Below are 19,251 nucleotides of genomic sequence, written 5' to 3'. Positions count from 1 at the left end.
TCACTCTCTCTAAACTCAACTGATGATAATAAAATTAGCCGAGGTTAAGTAATTTTTAATTTTTTTCCGACAATTAAATTACAAATACAAAAAATACTTAAAAAAATTGCATGGATAATTTTTTAAATTTTCTAAATGTGAATTTTTTTTTTTCAATTTTTTTATAATAATTTTTTCAATAAAAAAAATTATAAAAATGTTTAAATGTCGGCTTTAGTGGTCATTTTAGTAAGCAACAATTGAACCAATTTTAATTTTATTTTTTACTATTATTGTTTTTTTATGTTTACTTAAATCATATTTAGAATTAATTGAAAAATAATTAATTAAGCACAATTTTTAATTTTTTTAAAATTTATTTTTTAGATTTCAGTTTCATAAATCTCAGTCGGTAATAAATAATTTAAAAACTTCCGGTTCGTGTGGATGACCTGAAACTGTCGAGTACAAATTTAATGGAAGGCATTAAGTGGTGGTGAACTAACTGCAAAAGACATTCCACAACATTCCGGCTTAGACAGGTGTTGTTTAACTCTAAATACTCTAAAACCTATCTTACTGGTATTGTGAAAAGAGAAAGTTTATTACTTTGAAGATAATATTTAAAAAAATCGTCAATTTATATTAAATTTCATTATAATCTATAAATAACTTCTAAACAAAATGTTCACCAGAAACCGTGGCCCAGGAAATCAACCTCCCAATCAAAGCAAACAGAATTACGGAGCTGGTAAATATTTTATTATATATTTAATTATGTAATTTATCAATATATCTATTTGATAGAAAATATTACCATCAAATTAATCTAAAATGAAAGAAGAAATAATATCTGGTTAGTAAATATTAATGTACTCCAAAGGGGAAAAAATGGCGCTATTGTAGGACCACGTTTAAAAAAAATCAATACTGCAATGCAGTAAAATTTAGTTGAATATTTTATTTTTACATTTACATTTACAGTATCCATAATTAAAATTGATTATTTATGATTATTATTATTATTTATTTATTTATTTATTTATTAATTTAATTGGCCATGAAGTCAAAACGCCTTGCAGTCATCCAAAATTTATACAAAAAAACTTAATATTATATATAAAGCTGTTTGTTAAACACCCAATCACTTAATCATCACCAAACACTATAACAATGAATACATGTCACTAGCAACCTTGCAGTCACTATGTGATTGCCGTGAGTTGTGAATTATAAATAAATAAAATTTTGCTTTATTAAATAATGACTTTTCTTAAATTGCACTGTACTTTCTTAAATATTGATGTTTTTAAAGTTATAAGCTCATCCCGATGTCGAACTCATCAAGAGCTTTCATCTGAGTACCCACATGCATTTTGATATATTTTTCATATATATATATATATATATATATATATATATATATATATATATATATAATATATACAAATATATGAAAAATTGATGTGAGTAGTCAAATAAAAGGTCTTGATGATTGAAACATTGGGATGAGCTTATATCTTTAAAAACGTCAATAGTTCTCAAGATACAAGGTCATTTCTTAATTATGTTAAATTGCACTGTGATTTCTTAAATATTGACGACTTCAAAGATATAAGCTCATCCCGATGTTACACTCATCGAGAGCTTTCATTTGAGTACCCACATGCGTTTTTATATATTTTCATATATATATATATATATATATATATATATATATATATATATATATATATATATATATATATATATATATATATATATATATATATATATATAAATATATAAAATATATAAAAAATTAATGTGGGTACTTAAATGAAAGGTCTTGAAGAGTGCAATGTCAAGATGAGCTTATATCTTCAAAAACGTCAATAGTTCACAAGATACAAGGTAATTTCTTAATTATGTATCTAGAGATAGAGCATTTTCGAATGCAGCCTAAATACATATCATAAATTGACTATTGGTGAGATTGGCATGAAACCTTGAAAAGGCACCAATTCAAGTCGAGACCTCTGCAATGACACTAAATATCACTTTTAAAAAACCGATTTTATCATATGACTATCTTGGCCACAAAATTTCGCTTATTCTCTTAATAATATAGATGATCCCTCCGATTCTAAAATATATTGATAACAAGTTTTCATTGAATACTTTCATTTTTATAAAATATTTGATCAATTATTAGTGATTGATTTTTTAAATTGAAATTTTATTTTATTTTATTTTATTTCAAATAGAATACAAATCGATCGGCCATATACATATGAGGTTTTTATTACCAGATTAAATGATTAAAATTAAAAATAATAAATTAGTAGTTGTAAATAGTCTGATAAATAAGATAGATCACAAAAGATATAAGTTTGTATTGAAAAATTATACTTAATTTCAGGTCGTGGAACAATGCTGAATCCTTCTTACGCTCCTCAAAATAATACCGTAAGTTTTACAATTAAAAAATATTTGACCTTATATAGTAGCGACGTTGCCAGGTTATGATTTAAATAAATTATTTTCCCACAAACAAACATTTGAATACCGATAAACAAAATTTATATTTCATTATATAAATGAAAATAATCTTTGTTTCATTGATGTTTGATTTTTAATAATTTAAATGATGATTATTATTTATAATTGAACATTTTAAAGTACTTTGAAAAAATTATCAAACAGTAGAGTTTTGATAAATATTTCAATCGAATAAACAATACACTGGGAAGGTTATTTAAATTATTATTTGTGCATGTAAAACTAATTAGAACTTCGACTTTTCCCTATCCTGCTGAAGCAGGTTAAAATAGCTATGCAACAATATCAAGGAGGTGCATTTCGCCAGGGGCAAGTTCGTTATTTACTCACCTAGTATAAATTGCCAGCGATGACTCTTGAACTTTTATTTTCAACAAATAAAAAATAATTCAGTTTATGAAATATCTATTATTTTTGAAAATGAACGACTTACATATTTTTGTACATAATATGCAAGTATCGAATTTAATGATTATCAGAGGGAAAACAACTGGCGAGTTTAAGCTAAGTGCAGTAAAAACCCATAGTGCTAGTAATTAATTAACGCGATGCTAGGCCCTGGTGGGATAGTACAACCGTAGAGGTTCTTGTGTAGCGGCGACCCACCCTCTATTTTTCAGTACATTCAACAGGGTAACTATCAACAAAATGCCGCTCAAAAGACACCCGGAAATTCGACAAATCAACAGTTCAAAGGTGCTGCGCCTCAACAACAACAACAACAACAACAACAACAACAACAACAACAACAACAACAACAACAACAACAACAACAACAACAGCAACAACAACAACAACAACGACAACAGCAGCAACCGAATATTCAACCAGGACAAAATCAACCAAACCAACAGCAAATTAGTCAGCCTCAACGCTTGAAGCCGATTCTTAAACAAACTCCTCAACCTGCACCAGTTGCTCCAGTTGCTCCAGTCCAACCACCTGTAGTTCAACCAGCTGCGCCAGTAACTGAAAGTATTGAAATAACTGATGAACCCATGCCTCAACAAACTGCCGATCAACCTAAATGGAAACGTATTAAAGTTCCTGGTGGTAAGTTTGATAGGTCTTAATTAATTTAATATGAAAAATTTAACTTGGTAAATATTTACAAGTGGGGTCAACTATTTTAATTTTCATTTTTTGAATGAAATTTCTATTTGATTTTATTGATATATATTTTTTTTAAATACAGAAAAAAATGTTCATTGTTTCAGGTCTAAGCATTATAAAATTTCAAATAATCAAATCAGGATATAATAGATCAAATAAATTTATGTTTTTCTTTTTATTTATTCCAATTTACAACATTTCGTTAGCATAATTCTGACTTGATTAGGTAACTTTGAAATATTTAACAAAAACACATAATCACACCGTATTACAGATGTAATAAGGGCGTATTGTAAAAATTTTGTTTTTTTTTTCTAAGTTTAAAAAAATTTTTAGTTTGAAGAAAAAATTTTTTTTGTATTTCTCGACGTTTCAGATAAAAATAAATTAATTTCCAAAAAAAATTTTTTTTTCTAGAATCAACGTATTTTTATACGAAACGTGTAGAAATGCAAAGAAAACTTTTTTTTATTTATTTACTTATTCAATTTTTATGTCAAGGCAAAATAGTCGAATGACAATAATATACATAATTTTTATAATAAAGTACACGTATAACAATATTAAATATATAAGACTAACATCATCATATTTTAAGGAAGTTAATAATTTCAAATGATTAAATAATATAGTTGCAAAATTCTATAATACTGTACTATTTATAAGAATGAGAACAATAATAGAATCAATGAGCAATATTTCAGAGCTAATTTTTACAATGATAACATATTAAATACTTGAATAATTTAGAATGCAAATTTTTTTATTTTAAATTTAAAATTTTTAAATGGCCTGTTTGACATTTATTATAGTACATTGTCTCGTTCTAGTTTCACAAAAAATTCAAAAGCTTTGTTTTTTCTCCAACTTTTAAAGGCAAAAAAGCTATCGAAATCTTTATTTTTTTCTTTCACGATATTTTTTATCATAAATGAGTCGTAAAAACAATCAGAATAAAAAAAAATGTTAATTTTTCACCTAGATGAGTTATGATGACATTTCACTGCGCAAATTTGAAGATTCTTTATATCCAATCCTTAAGTACATTTACTAATTTGTTGTTTACAATTAGTTTATTCACTAGAATGATTGTAGAATAATAAATGAGTCAATGTGAACAGATGATCTGATAATTTTCAATGGATATTTTAAAATAACTAAAATTATTGATGTTGGAAATTAATCATAAAATTTTTTGAATTTACAGTTAAAGTCAACAGAAAGTTGAAGCGCTTACGTATGAATCAGCGTTTGAGAAAGACTCTGATGCCCAAGAATGCGATTATGGTATTGAATGAAATGAAGGCTGGTGTTAAATTTCATCTTGTAGAAAATAATACAGTACCAACTTCAATGTTCCTTGTTCATGCGGAGGTATATTATTAATTATTAATTATAATTTATAATTATTTAATTATTTAAAAACTTGAAAACAATTTAATTAAAAGTTATTCATTTTTCTATCCACTGAATATAGTTGGAAGGTAAAACTTACGTCGGACAGGGTCTCTCAAAACCATTAGCACGTCAGAATGCTGCCGAGAATGCTTTAAAAAGTTTGCTTCTTGAAAAAATGAATGCCGCAGCTAAAAAAATAAAATTTGATGATGCTAGCGATGGAAACCAATCTGTTGCCAGTAGCCAAGATAATCAAAATGATGAACAATCTGCCGATGATTCTTCAATTACTGGTTCAACACCAATGGAAATATCCGGAAATGAAGAATCTGATGATATTCCATGGAGTTCATTAGCCAGCTTTGCTTTGTACAAATTATTTGTTGAATGGCAAAATCAAGGTTCTGTTGTACCTATACCACGACCCGGATTGCAACAACCAGTTAAAATCAAGTCTGAGCCGAAACTTCCACTAGAAAAAAAGCTTCCAGCAAACGCAGAAACAATTCATCCGGTGATGTTACTTAATCAAATGCGACCAGGAACAATTTATACCGAGATAAACCGTCGTGGCAACCCTCCCAATACATATTTCACTCTAGCCGTTGACATTGACGGAACATCTTACAGTGGTGAAGGTAAGAAAAAAAATGTGAAACCAATTCCTAACGTAGTTCCAGCGTGGTATAGTACAGTCAGAGCATTTTACTATGGATAAAAATTTAGAAGCCTCGGCACATAACGTTCACACGTACCCTGAATAAAAAAAAGTATTGAGACAAAGAAAAAAATATTGGATTGACTAGAAAACCAATACTTTTTTCTTTGTCTCAATACTTTTTTTTAATCAGGGTATAATTACATACTGTTAGTTCTAGTGATCTGTCAACGATGTTCTTGAAAACCGTGAAAGATTTGAATTTCCCGCTTTTTATGCAACACTATTTCGGGTTGCAGTCAACTACTAGTCAGACTGAGAACATTTCGAATTAATAAATTACTAGAACTTGGAAAGTTAATGTAAAATGCAATTAAAAATAATTAATTTTACAAATTTAAAAATTCCGAAAAATATAATGTTGAATAGAGGAAAAAACTAAAGCTATATTGATAGAATCTTTCAAAGTCATAAAGTCTCAATAAAATAAAAAACATAAAAACGAAAATTTTTACGCCAAAATGAATGAACAGACGAACACTCATTTAGCCGAAAAATGCAAATATTTAGCTATTTGGATGAGTAGTTTTCGGCCGAATCATTATTCGGATGGATGAGTATTCGGATGAATATACGTCGGAACGAATCTTTTTCAAAATTAAATTAATTTTAACTCTTGAGGACTATGAGATTTATGTTTATCTATATTCAAGAGCTAGGTGTTTTATAATTTACAAAATTATTTTTCGGCTGATATTCTATTTAAGCTAATGTATGTCATAAATTTTGAATGTAGCGGAATTTAAAATTTTCTAGAGTTTTGATAATTCGAAATGTTCGATCTGACTAATTGACCGCAACCCCACACGGTATTGCCGAATTACTATAAATTGTTCAATGACCAGGAAAATTATTTTTTTTAATTATTATATCTCGATAGCAAAACGGTGAAGTGCTACTTTTATTTTTTTAACTTATTCTAAAAACATTTTTCAACACTCCTACTTTTTTTTTCCAATTCTGCTAAGAGAATTTTTTAATATAATAAAAAATAGTTGGAGAGACCGGGCATTGTACATACTTTAAATAAGACATGACTCTTAAAATCGCGAACTTTGTCTTTGAATATCTTGCAATCTAAACGATCAAAAAATCATGAAATTTTAGGAATTTATAAATAAAGCTATTCTTAATATATTTAATTGAATGTTTCGTTTTGTTCATTACAGACTCTAATTTTTTTTATATAAAAAAATGTCATGGGCAGTAATTTTTGTAAATTAAGGACTATGTGTTTTTATATTGTAAATTTTGAGGTGTCTGATGATGTCAGAATAAAACTAACGAAACTTCTCACGTTAAAATAAAATGACATTAAAGTTAGCTGTCACTTGACAATTTTTTAATTTTCTTTAACAAAAAAATTATGGCAAAAAAAATTGACATTTAGAAATTTAAAAAAATTAAAAATCCAATTTTTTAAAAATCATTTTTGGAACTAATTTTTTGTTAAATAAAATTTAAAAATTCTCTAGTGACTGCTAATTTTAATGTCATTAAAATAAATTAAATAAAAAACGTAGCATTATTTTGGTCTATAACATCCTGATTTCAATTAATTATAGAAGAATTTAGACCTGATTAGAGCAATAATATTAAATATTTTACTTAAATTATAAATATATTTTTTTTATTATAGCTAAAAACAAAAAAGACGCTAAGAAAGCCGCAGCAAAATCTGCTCTTAAAGGGCTTTTTGGTTTGGAATATCCTACTGAAATGGAAGAGTCTAGCCAGACGCTAATTCAAGACACTCCACAATAAATAAGATTAATTCATATCAATCATAATTGTAAACAAAAAACCAGTTTTTCAATCCAGGATAAAAATATAATTATTATCGCCAGTATATTTATATAAATGAAATATATAGATATATTTCATCATTGGATAAAATTTTATTCTGGATTGAAAAACTGGCCCACAATATTTTAAAAATTACAATTAGCAAACATATTGTAGTACCATCATAGTACCAGATTAATAATAGACTTGGATTTATTACTTTTTGCTATCATAAACCAGAATTAATTAGCTATTATTTTCACAACTAATAACTCTGGAACCAATCAATTTCATAATAGTTCATTTTTTTTTATTTTTATTTTTTTTTTCATAGATTTCTTGCTAAGTATTATAATGTATACGTTTTGTTACTTATAAATGTCAATACATTGAGTTGGTATTTATGTATTTTGTTACCAAGGTAACCTTATTCAAAACACTCCTTACCTCTTCAAATATCCCCTGTATTGACTCTTGAGCGCACACATCACCATGAAACCGTTGAAAATAGTTATTATTGGCCCAGTTGCGGTAAGTATTATTATTAAAATCATTTCTTACCGCAAATAATTAGTTATTAATAATAATCATAAATTAAAAATAATTACTAGACTGGAAAAACAACAATTGCTAATTTTCTCGCTGATGCCACAGGAATGGGTTATGATTATCGTCCTTCACAAGGTGTTAGAATATTAGAATTTGAAGCAGTAGATGTAGATGTTAAAAATAAAAAAATAAAAGTCGATATTGAATTGTGGGATTGTAGCGGTGATCATAAGTAAAATAAATAAAATAATAAACATATTCGGTAATTATTTACTAGTGAGGTCCACCGTTTTAATTTTCATTTCTTTTTCAATTAAATTTTTTTTTGAAAATTTTGATATTTTTTTTTTTTTAAATACATAAAAATATGAACATTTAAAAAAAGTTATCACAATTTCAACAAATTTTTTTATAAAATTGTAATTTTCAACTTTTTCTTTTTTAATTGTTCGTTTGTTTATGAACTTTTTAAAAAAAAAGATAAAATAGAAATTTTATCCAAAAACATGAGAGCCAAAATTTTTCCAACTTTTAAAGGCAAAAAGCTATCGAAATCTTTATTTTTTTCTTTAACGATATTTTTTATCATAAATGCGCCGTAAAAATAAGTAGAATAAAAACATGTTAATTATTGACCTAGATATGGCTCAAAATGGGATTGACCTCACTTGTAAATAATTACCATAGATTCTTGTATTATAAAAAAAATATTTTTAGGTTTGAAGATTGTTGGTCAGCATTGAGAAAAGATATACAAGGACTAATATTTGTATATAATAAAAAAACAGATGATCAAATTCAAGAACTTGAAAAATTTTATAACTACTTTGTACTAAAATCTCAATTAGAACCAAAAGACTGTGTTGTGTTTTTTTTTGAATCAGATAAACAAGTTGCCGATGCACCTAAACGATTGTGTATGTATTAAATTGATTATAAATTAAAAAATAATCGCTAATAATTCTTATATTTCTTCAGCTAGTGTCTTCGCTAAAATATCTCAAGTAAATTGCAATGTAGAAGAAAATAGAAACAAATTGAAATCAGACTTTCAAACATTTTTGAGCACTTTAATGACCAGAATTCAAGAAAAAAATGACCATGAGGAAAATGATATCCTAAAAAATAGTTAAATTATTTAAATATAAAAAATAAAAAATTTTTTAACGATAAAAATATGTATTAACAATCTCTTTCTCTATTCAATTAAAAAATTTTCATTTATATATAAATTATTGCTTAGATAAAAATTGATTTAGTAATTCCCATGCTTTTTGGACTTGGCTAAGAGTTACATCATGACTCCATAAAGTTGATAAGACAACAGTTGCTTCGTTAACCTGCTCGACATTACTTGGTTGAACCTTTATCCTCATTTCAGCTTCTTCTTTACTTAAATTATTTCGTTCCATTACTCGTTTCACTGCCTGTTATCACATTAAATTATTTTATATATTACATTAGAATAAATTGTAATTTAATAAATAAGAAGACAATGATTTACCTCTTCATGAGGAATAATGCAAGTCCATATTTCATGGCAAACATATTGCCATTTTGCTTGAATAAGAACAGCTGCTTCCATTACTATTATTTCTGCTCCTTGAGCTTGTAATTCTTTAATTTTACTTATTGCAACATCAAGAATTGCTGGCCACATAATTCTATTTAATTTATCAAGCTCTTCCTATACGATGACAGTAAAAATTCAAATTTATTTATTGCTACTTTGAAAACTTATTCATCATAATAAATACAATATTTTAGAAATGAATATGAAACATTGAAAAGGTACAATTTCAGGTCAAGACCTTTCCAATGATACCAAATTCAACCATAAAAACCCATTTCATCATTTAAATACACTGGCCACAAAATTTCGCTTATTCTCTTAATAATATCGCGACCCAAATGCCAAAAGAGCGTATTACAGCAGCTAGATAGGGTTTTATGCCAAAAGGGCGTATAAAAAATTTTTAGAACTGCTGAAAACGTAAAGATTTGTCAAAAAAATTTTTCAACGTACTAAAGCCAAAAGGGCATAATTCAAAACAAACGCCCTTTTGGCTTTAGAAAAAGTTCAGCCTACAGTTAAAAGGGCGTATAAAAAAACTTTCAATTTTGCTCTGAAATATAAAATTTAACTCTAAAAAATAAATCCAGATCATTTAATATTGTTGAATTTCGCACCTCTGACTCAACAACCATATTAGATATCGCAACTGTTTTTTTTTTCTTTTTCAATTGAAATTTTAAACAGAATTCGTATTAAAATTGTAATAAAGTAAAAGACCCAGTTATTGACACTGCCCTAGTTGTTTGACACTTGCAATTTTATATTCTAATTAAAAAAATTAAATTTTCTCAAAAAACCAATTTTCTCAAAATTTATAATTCAAAAATTATATTTATTAATTTGTTAGAGTTGATTTTTTTTTTCAATAAAATAAAATTGCAAGTGTCAATAACTGGGTCTTTTACTTTAATAACCTTTAAAAATACCTATTTGTAATTTAATAATCAATATATATTTTCAATTTTGCAGCAAAATTAGTAACATATAAATCACAATTCAAAGCAATGGGCAAAAAAAATTATGCGCCTTTTTAGCTTTAGGTCACTAAATTTTCAATGTCCTAAAGCTGAAAGGGCGTATAAGTTAAGACATACGTCCTTTTGGCTTTGGAAATTAATTTTTTTATTTTTAAAAGTAGAAAATGTTAATAAACCAATTAGTAAAAAAAAAAAATTTCTACACCCTTTTGGCATTTGGGCTGTGATATAGATTAACTTAACATAAATTACCTTATTACTAAAGACAATATTTGCCAAAGCTTTGCGATCAATTTGACCGTTTGAAGTCAATATTTGTTGTCCAAAATTTTCTACAACATAATTAAAACACTGCTGGCCGGGGTTGTATAGATCATGGGCTAATTTATCACAGTGAACTATCTCAGCGCCAAGAGATTTTAGTTTTTCAGCTACTGAAGATTTACCACTAGCGATACCTCCAGTTAGACCAATAATATAAGGTTTCAAAGATTTTCCGATAATATTCTAATTAAACAAGAAAAATGAAAGATTGCTTTTATTAATAAACTAAACGTATTTATATTCTCATTATTATTAGTGTAATTTATTAATTACTCTATTATTACTTAATGAGTGTGAATTTAGCAGACATCTTTTAATTTTTTAATAATTTATAAACAATTTATTTGTTACAGAAAAAATAGTATAAAAAAATATAACACTGAAGTTAGCAGACGTCTAAAAATTTTTGATTTTTTTTTTAAATTAAATTACAACTAAAAAAATATTTCTAAAAAATTGCACTTGTAGTTTTTTAAGTTTTTTACATATGAATTTTTTTTTTTTAATAGTTTAGTTGAAATTTCTTCAATAAAAAATTTCTAAAAATTTTGAAATGTCAGCTATTTATTTGTTACAGAAGAAATAGTATAAAAATGCATATGGAAATTTTCACAAGTTTTTTCTATGCAATTTTAAAAATTTTTTTAACAACCATTAAGTTAAAATTAATCTAAAAATTCTCAAAAATTAGCTGTCTGCTGAATTCACCCTCATATTACTTACCGGTTCTTTTAATCGTGTACCAAGCAATCTTATTCTATAATTACTTGAGCTTATTTTACTTTCTTCATTGTTACTATGATGAGAATCTTCAACTAATTTGACAACTTCAATATCTAATTGATTTAATCCTTTTTGTAAACGTAGATCATTTATTTTAGCAGCACCTCTTTGGGTTTCCTCACTAACTACAATCATTTCAAATGAAGGATCATACTTGGTAGGTCCATATATGTCATTTATTGGTACAATATCATAAATTAAATTAGGATTTACATCGTTGAGAAATTCTCTTAGTGCGTTAATTCTTTTTTCACATGGTTCTATCAACTCCCATAATATTTTTCTAGATATCATACTGCTATCCGTAACTCCTACTGTTAATTTATTGGAACATTTGAGTATTGCTTTACTTAATAAAATTTTATGGCCATTATGAAGTCTATCAAATGTTCCACCAAGAACTGTATTATTATATATTTTGTTTTCGTTGTTATTAATATTATCATCAAGATTTTCAGGTGAACATTCATCTGGATCTTGATGATCATTGATGGCTATAAAATTACACGGCTCTGCTGAATTTTTTATACAATTTTTAATAAACATTTTAGCATCCTCTTTACTATAATTCCTGTCGAAAATAACCAACTCAATAGGACGCACTGTGGAGATTAATGAACTTTTTTTAGTACTTGAAATTAATATTCTGACGTCTATTTTCGACAAGAATGTTGTTGCTAGTGCGTAAATATTAGCAATTTTTTGGTAATGGTTGGGTAACAATTTCCATTGAAGTAATGATGAATAACTACCAGATGGTAAATTTTTGTCGGGAAAATATTGTATATAAAGTGTTTTAGACACATGTCTTTGGATTACTGGTAATAATTTACCTACTTTTGATGAATTTGTTAATATTAATAACACAGTATTTGCCATTTTAACATCACAACTATTGCAAGAATAAACCTTAATTTGTCACTTTAATTATTTAATTTTTTATTTATATTATCTAACAGTTTTTACAGTCAGTTTGTGCGGGTTTAATCGTCAAGTTTATCAAGGTTACGTGATACAATAAAAAAAAAAATATTATCGTCAATGTTAATTAGTTAAAAATTTTATTATTATGAAAAAAAATCTAAATATGACTGAAAAATAAACAAAACTCAAATATGTTTTTAACTGAACTCACAGATGGCAGTACTGAAGCCGTAAATAGTTTTTACACAATGGTACTGAAGTTAGCTAACAACTGTCAATCTTTTATGAAAAAATAAAGTTGGATGAGAATCAATTTAGCTTGACATTAAGGTTAGCTGTCACCTGATTAATTTTTAATGTTATTTAATAATTAAATTAAGTATAAAAAATTATTTTTAAAAAATTGCATTCTATTAGTTATAAAATTTCTAAATGTCAATTTTTTTTTTCTTATTTTTTTGCCACAATTCATTCGTTAACAAAAGTTCTAAAAATTATCAAATATCTGTTAAATTAATTTTTATCAATTTAACATGACATTAAATTTAGCTGTCACTTTACAATTTTTTAAATTTCTTTAACAAATAAATTATAGAAAAAAAAAAATATTGAAAAAATGGACTTGTAGAAATTTAATAAAATAAAAAATGCAGTTTCTTAAAAACAATTTTTTAGAACAAATTTTTTTGTTAAAAAAATTAGAAAATTGTCAAGTAACAGCTAACTTTAATGTCATCAATTTAGCAGATAGTAATAATGTTTTTTTTTTTTTTTAACGCTTAATTAATTTAAAATAAGTTAAAATAATATATTAAACCATATTTGGATTGACAAATTATTTTAATAAAATATTTGAAAACTTATGAAGTATAAAAATAAAATAAGTATTATAAAAACAAAATTTTTTGAATAAATATTAAGAAATTCTCTATTTGCGCACTTTAAAAACTTTTATTATATGATTAAAAATGTATTTTTAATTTTTCTTGTTTATTCAGCGAGAAAAAATTGTTAAACAAATAAATATGTGTATGCTGATTTATATAAAGAAAGATTTGCAAATAAAGATAAAGAACTAAATAAATTTACTGAAATCATAAACGTTAATAAATTATCTAAGAACAAAAATAAACATGAAATAAATAAATATAGATGATAAATAAAAACTGGATATTTATATGAGAAAATTATTTATTTTAAGATCATAGAAATGTATAATATTTTTGCTCGAGCATAAAATTAAATTTTCTTGACAAAATATCATGCGTTAAAATTTTATAACTAATTAAAAAAACAAGATTGTTGTTCCGTCAATATTTATTAATTAAAAAAAAAATTTAACAAGAGCATCAGTCTGATCGAGTAAATTAATTTCTTATGTACAAATAACTAATACAAAGTAATGTAAATTTGTTCAATTAAAAGCTTACATCATAAAATATATATAAAAATATTCTGCTAAAAGTTATTAATTTACTTTAAAAATATCACTTTTTTGATTATTGATTAGATCAACATATATAAATTTTTTTGTTTGTAACAAACTCAATATATGATTTTAAAAATATATGGTCAATAAATGGATAACTATATACATATATATTTATGGTTTATGCCTCGCACAGCCAATCACAAGGTAGTTTCGGCATTTTATTTGCCGGCCAAGGTAAATATCCTGCAGTTTTGAAAATCCAATAATCATAAGATACTTTAGCAATAAGACTTATTAGCATTAATGTTTCAAATGCAATCAAGTAATATATATAGTCTGTCCAATCACCCGGATGAACACACATTTTGGACGGTTCTAAGTCAACAACTTTTTCCTTAACATTTTCGCAAAGAACCTCATCAGGATCAAGTATATTTGTTTGCAGCCATGGTTTTAAATACTTTGCTGTGTTACAATTACAAAGCAATTTATTACCACCTAGTTTTACGTATCGATGACTAAGATGATTTTTATTGTGAACATTAGGTACTAAAATGTACGTTGGTACCTTTAAATAAATTCAATAAAAATATTATTAATCATTGAATAAATCGGAAAAATATTTTAAACTATGACATATAATGATACACGTACTGATTTAATTTTATTGTGGCGGAGACTTAAAAACTCAAAATTATCAGAAAATTTCGATCCTTCAATTTTATTAATCGACGTAATGTTATTGTAGTCAGCATAAAATTTCTGAAGATCATGGTACCATAAATTTCCACTTATTTCATCAAGGGTTGTTATCTATAACGAATCACAAATATTAATTCTTATTCAATGTATTGCAAAAATTTGGAGTTAATTATGTATATTATTAAGAGAATAAGATAAGGTTTTATTTCATTCTCACTGATAGTAAATTTATGATAAGTATTTAGGCTGCAAAAAAGGCTTTATCTCTAGATACATAATTAAGAAATGACCTTGTATCTTGAGAACTACTGATATTTTCAAAGATATAAGCTCATCCCGATGTTACACTCATCAAGACCTTTCATTTAAGTACCCACATCAATTTTTCATATATTTATATATATTATATATATGTATATATAAAAAATATATTAAAAATGCATGTGGGTACTCAAATGAAAGCTCTTGATCAGTGTAACATCGGGATAAGCTTATATTTTCGAAAACATCAATATTTAAGAAAATACAGTGAAATTTAACAAGTCAGAATTAAATAAAGCAAAATTTAATCTACTTATAATTCACAAGTCCCGGCAGTCACATAGTGACTGCAAGGTTACTAGTTAAATAATTAATGTAAACAAAAATTTAGCCTTTACTTACGTTATTGTAAGAAACATTAAGAGCGATTGTATTAGGTGGAAGACGTTGAGGTAGTCTAGTTAATTGATTACCACTACAATCAACTTCAACAGCCATTACTGGTTTTTCTCCTTGTACGATATTAAGTCTAATAAAACTACATTGACATTGCCAAGTTGTTCCTTTTGGACACTCAGTTTGAAGCTAGTAATTATAATAATTAAAAATAGCATCTTTTTATACTCAAAATGACTACAATTGTATTTTTATGATAGAAAAATTAAATTTACCAAACTTAATAGTCTAACTTGTTCCAATGGAACTTGCTCAGTAGTATTGAACCATCTCCAAGTTTTACTAGCTGAGCAAACTGTCTCATTTTCACGATTAAAAATAATCTGTTTATCTCCTGTCTTGTTAATGTATTGGGAGACATCATGACACCAAAGAGTATTAGTTCCTTAAATAATCAATAATCAATAATTCAAAATAATATTATAAAGTAGAAAAAAAAAATGTATTTTTAAATGTTAGTTCCATTTAAAATAATTAAATCTAATTATTACCAGAAATATCAAGCCAAAATTCTCGACCATTCATAATATTTAATGCCGGCAGATGTGTCATATTATTATAAGATAAATCTAAACTTGTTAATTGAGATAATCTTGTAAAGGAATTATTTTCGATCTCCGTAAGAGCATTATTTGACAGATTTAAGCAGTGTGTCGGTGTCATCATGAGAAATTGACCTTTGATACGATTTATTTTACCGTCTGTGATGGCTAGTGATTTGAGTCTTCTCCATTTGACCTCACTAACATTTAAGGCCTCTAAAGTTGCATTTCTTATATGAATATATGATACATTAACCGGGAAATCTATAAAGATAATTATAATTAATTTTACACATACATAATTAAATAAATTGATAGCAATAATAAGTATTTAAATATTTACTGCTACAAGCAAGACCAGTTTCAAAGGTTTTAATATTTAAATCACAACAAAACACAGCGTATTCCTCATTATTACTGGATGACAGTATTGGAATTCTTTTACAGGGACAATCATCAGAATTTTCAATCTCAGGGCACTCGGAGGCATCTTGATAAAAACATCTTTCAGGCGGCGGAATGCCGAGTCTCATCTCAGTGTTTGCAGCAGGTGATGATGCTTGATCTTCTTCAGTTCGTGCACTTGTAAATGCAACGTATCCATAAATACAAATACTCAAACTCAGGATATGCATCTGAAAAACCCATTAACATTTATGTTTATTTTAGTTTAACCACTTAGCTAATAATAAAAATAAAAAAAAAAAATAATAATAATAATAATAATAATAATTATTATTATTATTACTATTATTATTATTATTATTATTCAAAATTATTCTAAGATCGGTGCACAGTAAAAAATTTTGCGTCAATGCGTCAAAAAATTTTCTGTTAAAAATTTTTATGTTAAATATTTAACACAAAAATTGTTGACGCAATGTCGCAAAATTTTTTACTGTGTGATTTTACTTATTAAAGAGCATTTGTTATATTTTAAGCTAACTTTCCCGATCCAATTTGATGGTAGACTATTCAATTTTTTTATTAATTAATTATTACACCACAATATTGTAATTATTATATATTCACCCGAGGATGGTATGTATGAGTGCTCATACCAATTATATTGTGGTGTAATAATTAATAAATAAAAAATTGAATAGTCTACCATCAAATTGGATCGAGAAATTTGGCTTAAAATGATAATAATAATAACAATATTTATAATATAAAATTTGCGACAAATTCACATCTTTAGTACATATTTTTTATATATTATTCCAACAACCTTTTAAATATATTTATTCTACTCTTTGTTAATTATATATTCTCATACGATTAATCCTCGCGGTTTCGAAATTACTGTAAAATGTCAATGAAATCATCTTCACCATAAATCCACGGTGAGTTTACGGTAATTTTTTAGTGAATTCACAGTGATTTTGTGTCATTTTGTCACTATGGTCCGATTTTGAAATTTTGTTTTTTTAAATACTCAGAAATGATGATAAAATGATAAGACTACTGTGAAACCACTATCGAACCACTGTGAGATTACCATATAATTACAGTGAACACATGGCACAAAATCATGGTGATTTTACCGTAAATTCATCATGATCTCACTGTCTTTGCACGACAATCTTACCAAAATTTCACTGTGGTTTTACAGTAATTCCTAAACCGCAAGGGAAACTTGTTTATCTCAACTCTATTATTTGTATTTTATAATTTGCAAAGACTCTGTAGAAAATCACAACTTACAATTTTATTTAATCTACAAAATTATTATTATTAAAAAAATGTAATTTAATTTTTATGGATTTCTCTTAAAAGAATTTAAGATTGTCGAATAAAGTTAGATAAAAAAAACTTAAAAACAAGCCTGATGGGAATGTAGTTTTTCAATGCTTTTATGATAAGCCTTATCTCCTTCACGCGTCTGGCTCAGCTGTTACAAAAAATTCTTTTTGTTTTATTTTCTCCAGAATCTTAACTTCCAATATGGGAAATTGAATTTATAAAACGTAATAAAAATATTTAACATGGAAAGACTATTAGAGCAACCTCGAGTAACCGATAAGATTTCAATAAAACATGTCTAATTATCTGACAAATCTAAAAATAAATTTTATATTTTTAATCTAAAAAAATAAATTCATCAGTTTAACAACCGAATTATAAATATTTACCTTTGTCGTTTATTGTTCTACTTTACATCCTCTTTTTATTTAAAAATTATCCTCTTTTTTATTAATAAAAGTACTCTTACATATTTTTGTTAGTGATAAATAAATAAATTTGTATCAATAATATTTCTAAGCATCAAACGAAGGTCATACATTTAATTATGACGACTATAGATTTCAGTTGATTTTTTTGTGTACATACACGCCTTGTGTAAGTATTTTAACCACAAATTTACTACTATCGGCTATGACACATCTACACGTTTGACATGTACGTGTATTAAATCAACATTATAGATATAGACACATTTTTATGCTCAATGAAATGTGTACTTTATTTATATCGCCAGCAAACGAGTTAAAAAATTTTAATGATGAGTAAATAAATTTTTTTGCCACTTTTAGGTACGTATTTATAATTGCTACACAGTAATTATTTTTTTTTTTTTTAACAACACCGCACAAACTAATTAATTCGTTTAACACAACACTTTGGGTCACTCAGATTGCCCTCGCTTCAATTAATCAAAATTATCCTCATTGTTACTATTACTGCTTTATCTCGTCATCTTTATCTTAAATTTATTTTAGTTTTTTTTTAATGTTTTTCTAGCAAACTATATAAATATATAATTTAATTGTATGGTTAAAAATTTTTAATTCACTTTGAAAATAAAAATTTTAAATATAATTGAACTTTGTACACTTTTGATGAGTCGTTAGTTTATAAATATGAATTTGATTGTTAAAAAAATTAAGTAGAACAAAGGCATGTTACTTTGTGTTGCCACAGCGATACAGCAGTCAAGCAGAGCTCGAAGCTCGGACTCTACTGATTTACAAAGTGGAAAGTGATTATATGTGGTAGAGTAGAGGTAGAGACTACTTATATATAAAAAGATCCACTGGGAGAAAGAAATATTTATTTTAACTGGGTTTTTCTCTCATGATAATTAATTTAGCAGATATTTAATTAATTTTTGAATTTTTTTTTAACAAATAAATTATAGCAAAATGAATGATGACATTAAATTTAGTTGTCACTTCACAATTGTTTTA

At 26.1% G+C, this 19,251-nt stretch overlaps 4 protein-coding genes across 8 annotated transcripts; 2 read left to right on the top strand and 2 right to left on the bottom strand.

Annotated features, from left to right (window-relative positions):
* Positions 1 to 454: 454 nt before the first annotated feature.
* On the top strand, positions 455 to 7,942 carry LOC141524400 (double-stranded RNA-specific editase 1). Of its 4 annotated transcripts, none has more exons than XM_074238265.1 (7): positions 495 to 521; positions 675 to 730; positions 2,381 to 2,427; positions 3,153 to 3,573; positions 4,841 to 5,007; positions 5,111 to 5,669; positions 7,389 to 7,942. In XM_074238265.1, exons 3-7 carry the CDS (start codon positions 2,392 to 2,394, stop codon positions 7,511 to 7,513), a joined length of 1,308 nt encoding a protein of 435 aa, XP_074094366.1. In that variant the 5' UTR covers positions 495 to 521; positions 675 to 730; positions 2,381 to 2,391; the 3' UTR covers positions 7,514 to 7,942. The 4 variants fall into 4 exon arrangements, with proteins under 4 accessions (XP_074094363.1, XP_074094362.1, XP_074094366.1 ...); XM_074238264.1 differs by having other exon boundaries at positions 503 to 521; positions 3,141 to 3,573; XM_074238262.1 differs by having other exon boundaries at positions 455 to 730.
* On the top strand, positions 7,930 to 9,315 carry LOC141524403 (intraflagellar transport protein 22 homolog). The gene is made up of 4 exons (XM_074238268.1): positions 7,930 to 8,065; positions 8,146 to 8,315; positions 8,801 to 9,000; positions 9,062 to 9,315. Exons 1-4 carry the CDS (start codon positions 8,027 to 8,029, stop codon positions 9,214 to 9,216), a joined length of 564 nt encoding a protein of 187 aa, XP_074094369.1. The 5' UTR covers positions 7,930 to 8,026; the 3' UTR covers positions 9,217 to 9,315.
* Ppat-dpck (Bifunctional Phosphopantetheine adenylyltransferase - Dephospho-CoA kinase) lies at positions 9,133 to 12,843 on the bottom strand. The gene is made up of 4 exons (XM_074238260.1): positions 11,684 to 12,843; positions 10,889 to 11,143; positions 9,588 to 9,770; positions 9,133 to 9,510 (listed from the first exon to the last, which is right to left on the bottom strand). The coding sequence occupies exons 1-4, from the start codon at positions 12,620 to 12,622 to the stop codon at positions 9,316 to 9,318; spliced, it is 1,572 nt and encodes a 523-aa protein (XP_074094361.1). The 5' UTR covers positions 12,623 to 12,843; the 3' UTR covers positions 9,133 to 9,315.
* Positions 12,844 to 13,946: 1,103 nt separating this feature from the next.
* Positions 13,947 to 18,987, bottom strand: LOC141538535 (protein halfway-like). 2 transcript variants are annotated; one of them, XM_074260072.1, is made up of 7 exons: positions 17,889 to 18,033; positions 16,404 to 16,695; positions 16,010 to 16,324; positions 15,734 to 15,903; positions 15,465 to 15,647; positions 14,754 to 14,912; positions 13,947 to 14,667 (listed from the first exon to the last, which is right to left on the bottom strand). In XM_074260072.1, the coding sequence occupies exons 2-7, from the start codon at positions 16,693 to 16,695 to the stop codon at positions 14,278 to 14,280; spliced, it is 1,509 nt and encodes a 502-aa protein (XP_074116173.1). In that variant the 5' UTR covers positions 17,889 to 18,033; the 3' UTR covers positions 13,947 to 14,277. The 2 variants fall into 2 exon arrangements, with proteins under 2 accessions (XP_074116173.1, XP_074116172.1); XM_074260071.1 differs by lacking the exon at positions 17,889 to 18,033 and adding an exon at positions 18,196 to 18,987 and having other exon boundaries at positions 13,948 to 14,667.
* Positions 18,988 to 19,251: the final 264 nt, after the last annotated feature.

Source organism: Cotesia typhae, unplaced genomic scaffold (genome assembly GCF_013202065.1).
Source record: "Cotesia typhae breed Kobodo isofemale line unplaced genomic scaffold, CoteBio_Ctyphae contig_22, whole genome shotgun sequence".
NCBI lineage: Eukaryota > Metazoa > Arthropoda > Insecta > Hymenoptera > Braconidae > Cotesia > Cotesia typhae.
Note: the sequence above shows the minus strand (reverse complement) of the source record. Positions and strands in the feature narration are given on the sequence as shown.